General features: G+C 51.9%; 1 protein-coding gene across 8 annotated transcripts in view; it reads right to left on the bottom strand.

Annotated features, from left to right (window-relative positions):
- LOC119172975 (cell adhesion molecule Dscam1-like) overlaps nucleotides 1–14904 on the bottom strand; it is a 2235730-nt gene that overhangs the window by 227458 nt on the left and 1993368 nt on the right. For all 8 annotated transcript variants that reach the window (XM_075891768.1, XM_075891770.1, XM_075891774.1 and 5 more), the window contains one exon: nucleotides 2819–2976. In XM_075891768.1, coding sequence (XP_075747883.1) covers nucleotides 2819–2976 — 158 coding nt within the window. The remainder of the gene's footprint in view (nucleotides 1–2818; nucleotides 2977–14904) is intronic.

Raw genomic sequence — 14904 nt, 5'->3', positions numbered from 1 at the left:
AATAAATTACTGAGATAGCCGCGCGAGGCCGTTACTTGTTCACGCGTGCGTGCGCGATCACAATGAAAAAGTCGCGCATTCGATGAAAAAATTGTGCTCAAAGTCACGAGGCACGATTGTTTCTTTGCCCTGCCACCTCTCTCTGCTTAGCTTGCAGCACTTTCTTCGGGTGGAGAGACGATTGATTGATATTGTTGTGGATCTCAGTTCTGGTCACCAGTAGTGGCTCCGAATCCCAGCGCTGATCACCAGTTGTTGCAGACCGGGGTCTACCTGGTCTCTTCTGGTAGCGTCGTGTAACTTCGGGTTGAGGAAGCGAACGCTGACAAGACGGGGATACGAAAAACAAACGGGTTTATGGCGCTATTTGCACTTATTTACAGCATAGACAAGTTGAAAGTTTCACAAACCACAAGCGTGGTGGTTGAACAGTTACATGGTTCAAAGCGACGTCCAGCACTCTGCGGCGTCGTTTTAAGCCCTGTTGGGCTTTTCCCCCTTGAGTGAAACACCAATCACACACACACAACAAGCGAGGGGGACGAGCATGCACGGCCCACGTGAACGTCCAATACTGAGTCGTGAACACTGCACTGCAAGATGGCGCCAGCGGGGCTTTTCCTCGTCGTGTGTGTGCCGCTGGTCGAGGGGTCCCAAGCTCCTGACAGCACATCAAAGGGTCCGCCGATCTGTTCGCTCAATTAGCAGAGCGATTTGCGGCAGCCGCCGCGGTTTCTTCCAAGGAACATGCTGTCTTTGTAGTCCTCTCTCACACGGCTTACGGCGTTGTGGCGACACGACGTCTCACCCTCCTCACCCTCTGGCTAGCAGAGACAATACCTGGCGGGCATAGGCAGCCGGCCGGTCGGCTACTACTTTGAGGATTAAAACAGCGCCGCTCACCTGTCAGCTCTGGCACCGGTCATAAAAATATGTGGAGTTTAACGCTTCTAAACCCCCATGAGGTTGTGAACGACGCCGTAGTGGAGGGCTCTGAAAATTTCGACCACCCGGGGTTTTTAACGTGCACCCAAATATGAGCCCACGGGCGTACGACATTTCCGCCTCCATGAGAAATGTAGCCGCCGCAGCCGAGATGCGATCCCGCGACCTGCGTGTCAGCAGCCGAGTACCTTAGCCACTAAACCACCGCAGCGGGGCGGGACAAAAGAAGAAAAAAAGCGATTGCAGCATGCGACAAATCTTTGCACCTCTCGCACTGGACTGAGTATTGAAATTTTCGCAGCGTTGTATTCATGAGGCAATAAGCTCTTCTAGTGAAATAATTTCATAGGTAATGAAAAAAGTGTTTCAGAACACCCTTAACGCAATTTGTTTGACAGGTGTCACGATGAAAACGAGCCCATTTGGCGAAAATAGTGTGTACTGGTTCAATCTAAAGTTTGCGTGTTTGTGTGCGCGCGTATGTATGTAACAAGACTCATCAATAAGTACGCACTTAGCGGTTGAAGGGTGCACTAGGAGCCGAATTTCGCTATCGCTTTCAACTCCTAAAGGTGAAGCTTAAGGGTCCTCCAATTTTTGTTTTCTCTCTCCAGACGCAAGACTATCTTCTTTCGACGACAATTGCAGATCAACATGGATGCCTGGGGCCAATTTTTCGTTCCACACCGCGCAGAAGGAATGCCTGCCGGCACTACCTTGATTTGATTTGTGGGGTTTAAAATCCGAAAACCACCATATGTATATGAGAGATGCCATAGTGGAGGGCTCCGGAAATTTCGACAACCTGGAGTTCTTTAACGTGCACCTAAGTCTGAGTACACAGGCCTACAACATTTCCGCCTCCATCGGAAATCCTGCCGCCACGGCCAGGATTTTATTCTGCGACCTGCGGGTCAGCAGCCAAGTACCTTAGTCACTAGACCACTGTGGTGGAGCCACCGGTACTACCATTGAGGCCAAGATTCAGAGTGAATGGTTGTGCAGCGTGAGCAGTTCTTTTGTTTCCTACATAAAAAAAAACTCGTTACGATCATGTGTTTTTGTCGCACATCGTAGCGCTTAACGGGCAGTATCCTGAAGAGCTTTTGACTGAACTGGTTCTGGCATCAGAAGGTGCAGCAGCTACCAATGGCGATCAACAGCGACATCATTCTTGGGTGAAAAGTATTTCACAGCACAATGCTCACGGAAAGACAACCGAAGGGACAAGCGCGTACCCGTAAAACCGAAGCACTATAGACCAGCTCGCCCTGAGTGCGCCCACACTTCGAGAGCAAAGACAGTAGTCAAGAGCGACTAAACAAACGAACGCTGCGAGTGGTGCCACGAGACGGCATCTGGCCAATACCAACGCGGCGCCCGTCGCGCAGTGGTCCGTGGAGGAAGAAGAGAGGGAAGGCGTGCCTTTAACCACATACGTAACTACTTTGCGAAGTTTCAGTGGCATTACTGCACCTACCCTTTCCTACAGTCTTTCGTACCACATGCTCAGGTTGCTAGGGGCGAAGATAAGCGCGCATGCCCGCAGCTGTTCCTATGGGAAAGGACGTGAAAGCGGCGCCATGGACGCCGCAGACAATGCCGTATGCCTGACATAGCCCGACTAAAAATTCATTCGCATTTAAAACAAGTTTAAAAAAAACAGCCCTAGAACGGTATGTAGGCAAGATGACACAAACACGGCACAGTGAGTGTGTGTGTGTTTCTTTGCTTTCTTCCCCTGCTAGCGCTCTTTCTTTGTTCAAAGTGAGCATGTACTGCCCAGCTTATTGGAAGACATACCGAAAAACGAGAGCAGCGTAGACGAAGTCCGAGTCCGTGTGCATTTTAGAGCTTGAAATTTCGAACTTACCCTTTCTTGACAAACCTAGCTTGTGGCGTGGATGAAACAACCGTTGGCACCGGCGTGCTTGCCGACAGCACCGAGCCCTTCTTCATTGGAAGCGGTGGTGGCGGGAGTGGTTGGTGAGACTTCGATGATTGCGCTTTGTTCTGGTTGGGAATTTTGACCTGCAAGGTACAGGATTGTAGAAACAAAGAAAAAGTGGAAATAGAGTGGCATCGTCTAGGTTTCAGGAGACGTCCGCGCAAAGGTAATAACAAAAACAATACCGCGACAACGATAAAGAACTACTTTTGCCATAATCAAGTGTCAGCGTCAGCGTCAGTGCTGTTGGCTGTGAGCGAAATATAATTGATGTGGCGACCCCCACGCACAAACCTGCATAGCATTCATCTCTTCACTGGTTAGCCCGGCCTGACACGGCCACTTTCTGAAAGAAGCTTCCGATAAGAAACAGCGCCACCAAAGTTTTACAGGAAGATTACGTCACCACTTGTGGCTGTTAAACCTAAGCTGCCAAGCTCGTTTGCATTCTTACGTTTTTCGAATCTTTCGAGTACAGCGTTGGCATTTTTGTCCCGCTGCTGCTACCACGTTAGTAAACAGTCTTCAAGTTTTATGTTAGTAGGCCTTCTTCTATCGAAAAAGCCTCCCACATATGGTGACGTGCCAAACAAACTAACCGCAGCGACTCCGAAGCCCTCGCCGCTTTTCACCATCAAGTGCAACAATTTCAACAGGATTGGATTGGGTAAACATTTATATGGTCCTCTAAAACACAGATCACTGTGCTGCGGACCACTCCCACGTGGGGACTGAGATGCCGAGCTCCTCAGCCACCTGGCGGACTTGGTGAGCCCAGAACTGATCTGCCAAGGACGAGCTGCGGATTGCCGCCTCCCATCTGGCAAAGGTGATGTTCTATAAATGGGCGAATTCGGTACACTGCCACAGCATATGTTTTCATGAAGCCATTTTCCCACAATATGGGCAAAGTTTACTTACTTAGGTATAAGTCAGGGTACATAGTGTGTAACATTTTCAAAGTATGGTACATCCGCGTGTGCAAAAGCTTTATTGTAAGTGCTTGGGGCTGAATTAGAGTTTTGTGAGGTGGCGGGAAAATAATTCTAGACAGGCAGAAATGCTTAGTGAGCTCTTTATATGTAGTAAGAATTTTCCGGTTATACCCTTAACCGGTAGAACGCATGGCCGGGGAGGCGTGGTTGGAGAGGTCTTGCGCCGCCGCATGTGCTGCTTCATTGAGATTGTGAGGGGAGTAGTTGATTTGTCTAAGGTGAGCTGGGAACCAACTCAGAAGATGATGCGCTATGTCTTTGCCATGAAGTATTCTCCTTGTTTGTTCTCAGACCGTGGCCTTAGCGAAGACCCGTAGTCTCCCATTCCCCAGCCTCCCATTCCCTTTTTACGGCAGTGCAAAAGTCACTTGTGGGAATACCCCCACAGCGGCGCTCGCGATTCCCCTCTTTCCCGGCGCGCGGAACGAGTTTTCCCTCCCTCAGTGAGAAAAGGTATTATTTTCATCAGGGAGAGAGAAACCGAGTCAGGGTACATAACTAGCGTGCGGACGGCCACAAGCTCTCTCTGATACCGGCCAGGAACAAAGGAGGTCGTACCCCCCCCCCCCCCTTGCGAGCCGAGGACGACAACAACCAAGGAGTAAGCGTCTACTCTTGTTTCTGTACTACCTCCTCGCGACATTTACGTGCTAATGCTAACACCTAGCAATAAAGTGTTGTTGTTGACCTAGCCTGCTGCCTTATTCGCCCGAACCAGTGTATAGCTCCAATGGGACTAGCTACAGATAGGGGACGTTAAACATGCACGGTACGACTGTCTGCGGCTGAAACATTGGCTAGGCTTCTGCATCAGCCGTTCATAGTACGGACCCCCTATATCCGGCGCCCAACGTAACGAATTTGGCAACGGGGCTAGTTTTGTGGACGCGAGCAACTGCGGACGCTCCCCCACACGTAGGATAATAGGTATGTCGGAATCCCAAGTTTTGTCAATGTTGTCTGACGTCACGTCGCAGAGTGGCGATCATTTGGCTAACGCGTAGGCACTGTTAGGACTTTCCGACAGTGTAGATTGTGGTAGTTTCACGCGGGATGATAAGAAAGTGCAGAGACTACATTAGCAGAGATTAGGCCTATGACGGGGAAGCGTCACGCATGGCGCTCTGGCATCTCGCGACGCGAACAGAGAGGCGCCGCCACACTTTGATTTGACACGCACCGCAACTGTAGGCGAGTCCGCAGGCAACAGTTTGGCCTCGAGCTAGGTACTCTTACAGAATGCGCTGTCAGTTATGCAAAGCCTCGCGAGTGCCCTGCAGAACACAGCATAGACCCCCGTGCAGACTCTGCGACCACGTGTCAAGGTAGACATACCTACCTACACGGGTTACCACGGCTGCAAGAGCGCCAACAAGTATCTTGACCGGTTGCTTCATTATCAGCAGGTGACGGGGGTTGCTGACGCTGAACTTCTCGAAGGCACGGTCCTGGTGCCGCTCACAGAGCAAGCGGACCGATGGTTCCGACTAATCCGACATCACGCCCATACGGTAGCAGAGTTCCGCGACAGCTTCCGCGGTGAATTCCTACCGGCTAATTATGAGTGGCGTTTGCAGAGGGAATCGAAAAAACGCACCCAGCATCTGGACGAATCCTTGGTGAAGTATGTATGGACGATGAACGAACTGTAGCGTCTCACTAATCCTGAGACCACCAACGCAGAAAAAGTTGATTGAGTTACCCGACAAGCGCACCTGACTTTTGCGGCGCACTTCAGGAGATGTAAGTTCGCAGACCTAGAAGAGCTCGCCACCGAGCCGAAGCGCATACAAGGGGACATCCTCGCTGCGTGATTGTATCACCCACGCCCGCCCGCAGCGCAGCCAATTGAGCCTCACTGTGCGTGGAATGGCGGCGCGGTAGTTTCAGAAGCGTTTAGGCGTAACGCGTCTGCATCGTTCGCTGATAAACAGCAACCACGCGGGTGGGATCTGTCCGACCGCGCTTTGGACCCCTATGCTTACGCGCTCCGTATGACCTAAGCCGCCCCCTGCGCGTGACATTCTATGGCAAGAGCCCGTGGTCGGCACGAGGCATAGCGAGTGGCCTAAGCCAGAGCGAGGACCACCTGATCGAGGCGACTTACGATCAGGCCAGCATGGTGACCGCGGTTTTTGCTACCGGTGCGGCGCGCCGAGGCACATTACCCGCGAATGCAACCGCACACCGGGTAAGGAGCAAACGCGCGGTTCGGGAAACGAACGGCGCCGCGGTGATCCACATCTGACCCCGTGCGGCTACCAGTAATTCCGACGATGCGTTCGGATCACTTGCATCGTCATTCAGTCGCACAGGTGAGGCGGTAGACGCGCCCGCGCCGCTAATCGAATTAACGATAGTTCGAAAGACGTTCGTAGCACTTTTTGATACTGGGGCAAGCGCTTCTTTTTTCGGCGATGACGTGTTGCACCATCTCCGCGAGAACAATATTCGCTTGAGACAAAGCACCGCCATATTCCGCCTTGCTACGGGCACAGTACAATCGAGCGGCGTGGCTATGGTAGTGATATGCAGGTACAGACGCGTGAGGCGACAACCTTTCATGCATCTTCCTGGGCTGTCAATAGAGAGTTATAGTTTACCGGGTTACCGGGTGTAGCATGCGCAGATGCGTACGTCACCCATACCGCTTCCCGCACGCGCGGTATTTTTCAGATTTCACGTTACCGTAGTAGCGTAGGTGTACGTAGTGTACGTAAACACGGCGGCGCTCTCAGACGCCTGCTTCGAAGTGATTTTGGTGTAGTTGTTGAAAACTTCACCTTGTTCGCAGCAAACTACTGTTCAAAGTGGCTTCGCTTGCCTTCAGTTAGCTTCAATGACCGAGTATTACGGATAAGTTAGCGTAGTTTTTGAGATAGCTTCCCATTTCCAACGCCTCTAGGCCTAACTACAAGATCGATGTAAACAAATCGGCAACGTGAACGTTTTCGCGTTTGGTGCGCGGTTCATATATATTTACTTTCAGTATCACTAAAATAAACTTCTAATAATGCTTCGCGCGGTGGCATAGGCGAACATTTTCGTTTTCTTATCATTTTCACTGTTTAACTTATAAACCATATGCGTAAACTTGGATACCTTCGAAGGTCATTGCGAAAATCAACCAAGGAAATAAAGTTACTGGCTTACAAAACTTTCATTAGGCCCTCCCTCGAATATGCATCAGTTATATGGGATCCGTACACAAAAAACAACATTGATAAACTAGAACTCGTTCAAAGGAAGGGCATCAGGTTTGTTCATAATTGCTATCGCTGGCAAGTATCTGTAACTTCAATCTTGGCAGAATCAGAGCTGGATACATTGCAAAAGAGACGTTAGCTTGAACGGCTCAAGTTTTTGTACTCCCTTTATCATGATAAGCTGGCAATAGACAAGAGTAATTTTATCGACCTGGTTGGTAAGCGCTCGACGCGATCACACCACACGAAAAAGATAAAGGATTTTAGCTGTAAAACAGACACATTCAAAAACTCCTTTTTTCCGAGAACAACGCGTGAATGGAATCGACTTCCATCCAATGTAATTGATTGTACTACACTAAATTCTTTTGCTAAAGCATTGTCAGATTATCTGTAATTTTTTCGGTATCTTGGTCGTCACTCCGCTTTCCTAGTATCGCGACTTCTGCAAACTGATATGTGATTGCGAAACAATAATGTTGTTCTGATGTTTTTTTTTCTTCTTTTTTTGTTGTTGATGTTGAGTGTGTCACATTGTAGCTCTGTTTTGTTTAGCGGTGCACCTCGGTCCAGATTTCTCCTGCTCTTTCCAGTCATGTCTTGTATATTATTAATAGTTTTTATCAGTGTAGGTCTGGCTTGGTACCAAACAAGTTGTTAAAAGTACCTGCTGTCACTTTGTTGATTGCGTAATTGTATATTTTTTGTTTTTATTTTGTTCCCGCTCATTGTTGCGGTTGTTTTGTGGACGTATTTGCGTATGTTCTCGCATTCTTTTATTTGTTCTGCCCGCTCCTGCCAAAGGCCTTTTTCAAAGGCTGGCAGTAAATCTGAAAATAAATAAATAAAATAAAAAAAAATATAATAGGTGGCGCCACCATCCCAGCTGGGGCACGTAAACCACGTAAACGCTATACCGCTAAGCTATAAGACGCTGCCCACAACGAACGTTTGTTGCACGGTAACACCATTCCCTTAACCTACGCTGTCACGCTAACGCTAAACTATAACTCTCTATTGTCTCTAATGCTGGGTCGAGACTTTCTCGCCAAGTCGGGTAGTGTAATTGACATTTCAAATGGCGGTTACCGTGAGCGCGGCGGAGACTCGCTGAAAATTTTCTCGAAGGCCCCCGAATTGACAAAGGCATGCCAATCGCAGGGAGAGGCGCGAGTACACGAGAAGGAAAGCGCGCCGAGAAAGCGAGTAACAACCCCTGCCTGAACAATGTGCTGAGCTGCCGGAAAAAGCAGTGCACTCGCTTTTGGTAAAGGCACACAGCCTACTATAAGGGTGTAGCGAGAGAGGAAGACGGGACGGCGGCCAACGTAGTCGTGTCGTTCTCTCACCACCTTATTCCACGCCTGAAGCGGAGCCTCGTGGCTTTCCACGTCCGGTACGCCAAGTGCGCTAGCTTGTTCTCATCCTCGCGCAGCTCGAGCAAGCATCAGCTGCGCGAGAGGTGCGGCGCGGTGATTGAGAAATGATGATGGTGATGATGGCACTACAGGGCTCCCCCCCTAGCGTTTCGCGCGATTTGAAGGCATATGAAAAAAGAAAGAGAGCGACAAATGCTATATACATGAACGACAATCCATGAAGTGTTCATTTGGCAAGTCCAGGTTGTCAACGTTTATGGGCCATCGGTAAGCAGTGTGTCTCCGGTGGGCGACTCCGGGAGAAGCGCAAGGGACGAAAGAGGAAGTGCCGGGTCGCTGTGGTAGCCGACAAGCGGGTCTCACGGTGACCTCGTCGGACAGGCCGAGAGTGGACCGTGTGTCGCTAGGTCATGCTGCTAACGTCGGCAGAGGGTCGGCAGTGCGGGCCCCGACGTTGGTGTCGACGCAACACAGACCTCAAAGTCGAGCGGCGTCTGACGTGCCAGCATAGATAGACGTGCCGACGCCCGCAGGAACGTGTCCAAACAATACCACCAAGTGTGCGGTGGGTAGTCGGGTACACGACTAGTGGTGGGACATTGCGTCGGATAGGCCGAGTAGGCGCTTGCGCCGTTTCAGGGTTGTGACTGCAACTCGTGGCTGCACAGCCGGGTGGCTCAAAAGTTGCCGCAATGTGTGACGCCAAGCACGTTGTTGTCGCCGACGTAGGGTAACGGGTGGTAGACACGCATGAGGTATGAGCGTCGTCGCAGTTGTGACACACGAGCTGGCGTTGTGGACACACGTCTGGTCGTTGCCGTCCGGAGGCAAAGGCTCCGGGGAATGGCGGTGGTGGAACCCAGTTAGCGTGGGCTCGCCCGGAGTATTGAACGAGACACCTGTGCTCGTGTAATGACCTCCGGTAGTCCGGGCACGAGGATTGGCGTGCAGGTCTGTATAATTGATGGCCGCCTCCAGCCAACACCCCCTAGATTGATCCACCACAAGCGTGGTATGCCTGGTGAGCCTTGTCTGAAGCGGACCGGGCATGTCGTCCTCAAGCGCATCAGTCATAGTAGCAGCGTCTTGGAAGCTTGGCCGTGGTTGATGGCTGGTGGCTTTAACTTCAGCTGCGGGAAACTGCGAGGACGATGGTGGTCGTTGCTGGCAGGACGTGCAGAGCATTGAGGCTGGTCGACAGTCGCCTTTGGACATCTGGGACGGTGAAGGTTCCGCAACCGGGAGGTGAATAGCGCGGGTGACAATGCCCATAGTCGTGGTAGCCACCAGGGCGTTCGGTGATGTTGCCGTCGTAGAACCTGACGTGTCAGCCGTGTTGTGAGCCATGGAGGTCGGCCGAGACGAGCCGGTGGTAAGCATGCCTGCAGCATCGTTGGCCGAGGACGATGAAAACACAAACCTCGTGGCTGACTGGTTGCATTCAGCTCAAATGTCGGGAACCTTGGCGGATGGGCAGTCGGGCGCAGGACACGCGTCGCTAGTGGCCAGACGAGAGGTTCTCTCGTTTATCGGACGTTGCTGAAGGCGAAAGCTTCGAGGTCGGGAAGTCAATAACGGGCGAAAGGTCACCTGTGCCAGACTCCGATGCGGGCGGCAAGGTGGTCGTCATGGAGTCTGGTGGGGCCACGGTGTTGCGTGCCGTCACTTTTGTGGAAAACGTACAGGTAGCAAGCGTGCCAGAAGGACCATCGGCCGAGGACTTCGAAAAAACGCACTTCGTGGTGGGCAGGTTGTCGGCACTAGGAACGACTTCAAGAACTTCGTCGGATCTGTGACCGGGTGCGAGGATCACTGCGCTAGTGGCCGGACCAAAGGTGGAGGGAGACGTTGTCGGGGAAGTTAGGTTGCGGTCAGATGAGAGCTTCGGGCCGGAGGGTCCAGCACGCTGCGACGCAGGGAAAACCCGAAAGTCGCGGGTAAACGGCAGCGGGTGGTAGGTGAGGCCATACCTGGCAAGCACCAGGTATAGTGCTGATGGCACTACAAGGGGAACGAGCACAGCTGTCGTCGCTGTTGTAGGAGTATGACGCGATGTTTACTGACCGTCCTGGTCACACTACTCTGGTCAAGCATAAAATTGACACGGGTGATGCACGACCTTGGCAATGCAACTCCAGACCGATCGGCTTGGCTAAGCAGAAAGCACTTGACCCCGCCTTAGACGAACTCATCGACGCAGGCGTAGTTGTGAGGTCAAACAGCCCGTGGGGTTTCCCGGCCGTGCTAGTTCCAAAGAAAGATTATACGTATCACCTTTCTGTAGAACTGCAGGCTGAATGAGATTACGAAGGGCGCGTACCCTCTTCCCTCCATATTATCGTTGGTATCCAATCTAGGCGGGGCGAAGTACTTCACTACGCTCGATGCTAGCCGTGGATATGTTGAGGTTGAGATAGACGAGCGGGATAAAGAGAAGTCAGCTTTCACGTGCCACATGGAACTTTTCCTATTCAGGAGGATGTCTTTCGGCTTGGCGAGAGCTCCCGCTACGTATCAGAGGCTAATAAACCGTGTTTTGGGTTATGCAAAGTGGCAGCGTGTTCTCGCATATCTAGACGACATAGTGGTTTACTTAAAAACGCTGGAAGAACACTTGCGCCACTTGAGAGACGTTCTAGAAAGGCTGAAGTCTGCGGGAATCACTATAAACCATAAGAAAGCTCAAATAGCGGCGACCCGAATAACATTATTGGAATTTATCCTTGACGATGGTCGCATTTGGCCGCATAAGGGTAAGCTTGAAGCGATAGTCAGCTTTCCATCGCCGAACAATATTGGTGAGCTGAGGCACTTTCTGGGGATGGTAAAATTTTATCGCCAGTTCATTCCAGACAGCGCGGCAGTGCAGGCGTCTTTGACGAAGCTCTTGAGGAATGGCGAGCGTTGGGCTTGGAGCCAAGAGCAGGAGGCCGCATTGCGTCGCCCTAGGAAGTTGCTGGCCAACACGGCTCAGCTGCAGCTTCCCGATATGAGTTGCGAGTTTGTGATTCACACATATGCAAGCGACCTGGCCTTAGGAGCATTTATGCTTCAGGAGCATGGAGATTCCCTCCGACCGATTGCATTCGCGAGCCGTACATTGGCGCCGGCGGAGAGGAACCACTCGGTAACCGAGAAAGAGTGTCTGGCGATAGTTTTTGCTCTCCGTAAGTTTGACTTTTATATAGATGGACTTGCGTTCGTGATTGAGACTGACCACATGGCGCTCTTGTGGTGGAGGTGCTTAAACGAACCAAGTGGCTACCTGGCGAATTGGGCATTGCTGCTGCAGCGTTACGACTTCACCGTTCGCTACCGCAAGGGTGACAACTATGCCGCGGCCGACGCACTATCGCATGCTCCAGTTCAACACGAGGCAAATCACGCGACTAATTCGGCACGAACTCTGAGTGAGACACTCGCGCTAACGCAAACAGCGGGGAAAACGTTAGTTCGAGGTAAGAGCGTGAACCACGTAGCTGCTGTCGTTGGCGCAAGGATTCTTTTCAGCAGAAGGGAACAGTTAGAAGCTAAGCAGAAAGTTCCATTTTGTCGAAAGGTGTTCGACGGACTCTAGGAGCCGGGTGGTAGTGCGGCCACCGCGCACAAAGGGGCAGCTTGTACTGTTGTGGATGCGGAGCGCTCGGCAACAACTGGTAATGCTGTGAGGGCGCTGGATTCATATATGCTTGATTTTGACGGCTTTTTCCTAAAGTAGATCCCATTCGACGATGACACAAGTTAGTAATTTGAAGTCGTGATACCGCGCACGTTGAGATGAGCACTTCTTCGCTACTTTCTTGACTCGTGCATTGATTGGCATGTGAGCTGCCCCAAGACTTACGCTAAGTTGTATCGCCTCACTACCTGGCCAGTTATGAAGCGCGATTCGCTACGCCCGCTCATCTCGTGTGTGCGAAAGCGTCAAGCCACGAGGCGGACGTCCGCCCGGCTTCATGCAGCCGAATAACAGTGAGACTCCCTGGCAAACTGCGGCATGTGACGCAATAGGCCCGTACCCCACTACTAGCAGAAACAAGTTTTTGCTCGTAATCACGGATCAATTCACTAAATGGGTGGAACTTTTCCTCCTTAGGAAGTTGACGGCTTGGGTGATCTTAGAGAACTTGGAGGTTTTCAGCAGGTTTGGGTTCCCTGAGCAAGTGAAAAGAGACAACGCGTGTTATTTCACTGCAAAGGTGTTTATGGACACGCGCGCCACGTTGCGCATCAAGCACAAGAAAACAACCACCCACGATGCTCAGTCCAACCCCACGGAGCAAGTGAATCGCAACATCAAGCATATGCTTGTTGCATTTTCTGAGAGACATAGGAACTGCGATACCTACCTTCCAGAGTTCGGTTTTGCATTGCGATCAAACGTGAACCGATCAACTGGGTATGTGCCTTCTTCTCTGAACCTGAAAGAGAACTGTCGAATACGATGAAGACCATGCTTGCGAATCACAGTGGAGTGCCAGTGCCGACATCAGCACAGGCTGAATACGCCATGCAGCGGCGCGAGATCTAGCGGAAGCTTTACACAAGGCTCGTTATAATCTCAGCACTGCTAGGGCACCAGGGAAGGCACAGTACGACCGCGCGCATCAGAACGGATGCTACGAAGTGGGCGATCTGGTGCTGCGGTGCCATCATGTTCTCAGCGATGCGAGCAAACTGTTTGCTGCCTCGCTGGCACCGAAATGGTCTGAGCCGTACCGAGTGCGAGAGAAAGTTTCCTCGCTTGTTTATTGGCTCACGAACATGAAAGACAAACCGAGCGGCGGACCGGTGCTCGTATGTGAATTAAAATGCTACGTGTTACGGGAGGAGCCCGAGGACTCCTGCCAGTCCTTCTCTAGGCCATGCGTGGCAGGGGAGATTGCTCGACACCGAGTGAGGAGCCAAGAACCGTGTTACTTCCTGCGTAACAGGCGGAGACAATTATGCATGGTAGGCCGCGTTTGATATGCTCGACGCGAGGTGCAAGGGTTCGCGTGCAACACATGTGGGATTTTTAACCTGTTCGTTTTTCTTTGTCGACTTTTACCGAGCAGATAGAGAGTCAAAAGAGAAGGAGGTGCCACCGGAACAGCTCGGAGCAGAAACCACTTCTTTCACAAAATTACCCCCAAGACAATTCATGTCGTCATGGCGGCCCCACCCAACCAAGCAACGCCACTTCCAACCTACCCCTTCGCTCTCATTAGCGGGCCTGTACGCAAGAGGCGCCAGTGGGACCAACGGCCAGCCCAGCCGGGAGAGCTAGTCGCCTCGGAGCCGCTATCACAAGCACAAGCCTACCTAGCTGATCCATGGTTGTCCGGACACCCGTATGGCCTCTACTACCTTGAGGCCATGCCGAGGCACGCCGATGATGACTATCGATCCCGCCAGACCAGTGGAGCTGTGACCCGATGCGGCAGCCCAGACCATGCTCGAGAGGGCAGCCTGAGCCGGTGCGGAGTGGGACCATCATGAACTGGCAACTCCCAGTCGTCATCAACTACCTGAGTAGCGGGGGTCAACGGGGCGTGGTCTGGACCAGAGTGATACCGGCAGAGGATTCAGGACGCCACTAACGGTGACGAGAGCGACAGCTGTGGCAGTAATGGCGGAGGAAGCGACAGCGGTGACAATGACTGGCCATGACGCAAGTGAGCACAGCAGTGGTGCTGGAGGCCACTCTGGATGCAGCGGCGACAAGTGGGGGCACCAGCTCCACCTACGGGAGAGGGCCAACTGCAGGAGGGCACGGATTGGGACCAACTGTCCTAGCCTTCCTCGATGAAGAATGACAAAATATTCTCATGTTGCAGTCTCTGTCGTTCGGGGGCTTTCTTAAGGATGGAGGATGTGGAGGAGCATGCGCGTCTAGCCTCCCTTTCCCTTTTTACGACAGCGTGAAAACCTAGTTGCGCGAATACCCCCGCCGGCGCTTGATTTTCCTTCATTTCCCGGCGCGCGGAACGGGTTTCCCCTCCTCGCAGCAAAAAAAAAAACGTATTATTCTCTTCAGGCAGAGGCAAACCGGGTCAGGGGACAATTCGAGCGTGCAGATGGCCGTACGCTCTCTCTGACACCGGCCGGGAACCAAGGAGGTCGAACCCACAACTCTCCTGCGAGCCGATGACGACAACGACCAAGGAGTAAGCATCTACTCTTGTTCTTGTACTATCTCATCACGACCTTTACGCACAATTGCTAACGCCTAGCAATAAAGTGTTGTTTTTTACCTAACCTGTTATTCGCCCGAACTTGTGTAGCTGTAATGAGACTAGCTACGGATAGAGGACGTTAATCGTACATGGTACGACTGTGTGTGGCTGAAACATCGGCTAGGCTTTTGCACCCGCCGCACATAGGACGGACCCCCTACAGACTTCAAGTTATCCATCTTGAGTGCTAAGTCGATGGCCACCTATTCTGCA

This window comes from Rhipicephalus microplus, chromosome 4 (assembly GCF_043290135.1).
Source record: "Rhipicephalus microplus isolate Deutch F79 chromosome 4, USDA_Rmic, whole genome shotgun sequence".
In the NCBI taxonomy this organism is placed as follows: domain Eukaryota; kingdom Metazoa; phylum Arthropoda; class Arachnida; order Ixodida; family Ixodidae; genus Rhipicephalus; species Rhipicephalus microplus.
Note: the sequence above shows the minus strand (reverse complement) of the source record. Positions and strands in the feature narration are given on the sequence as shown.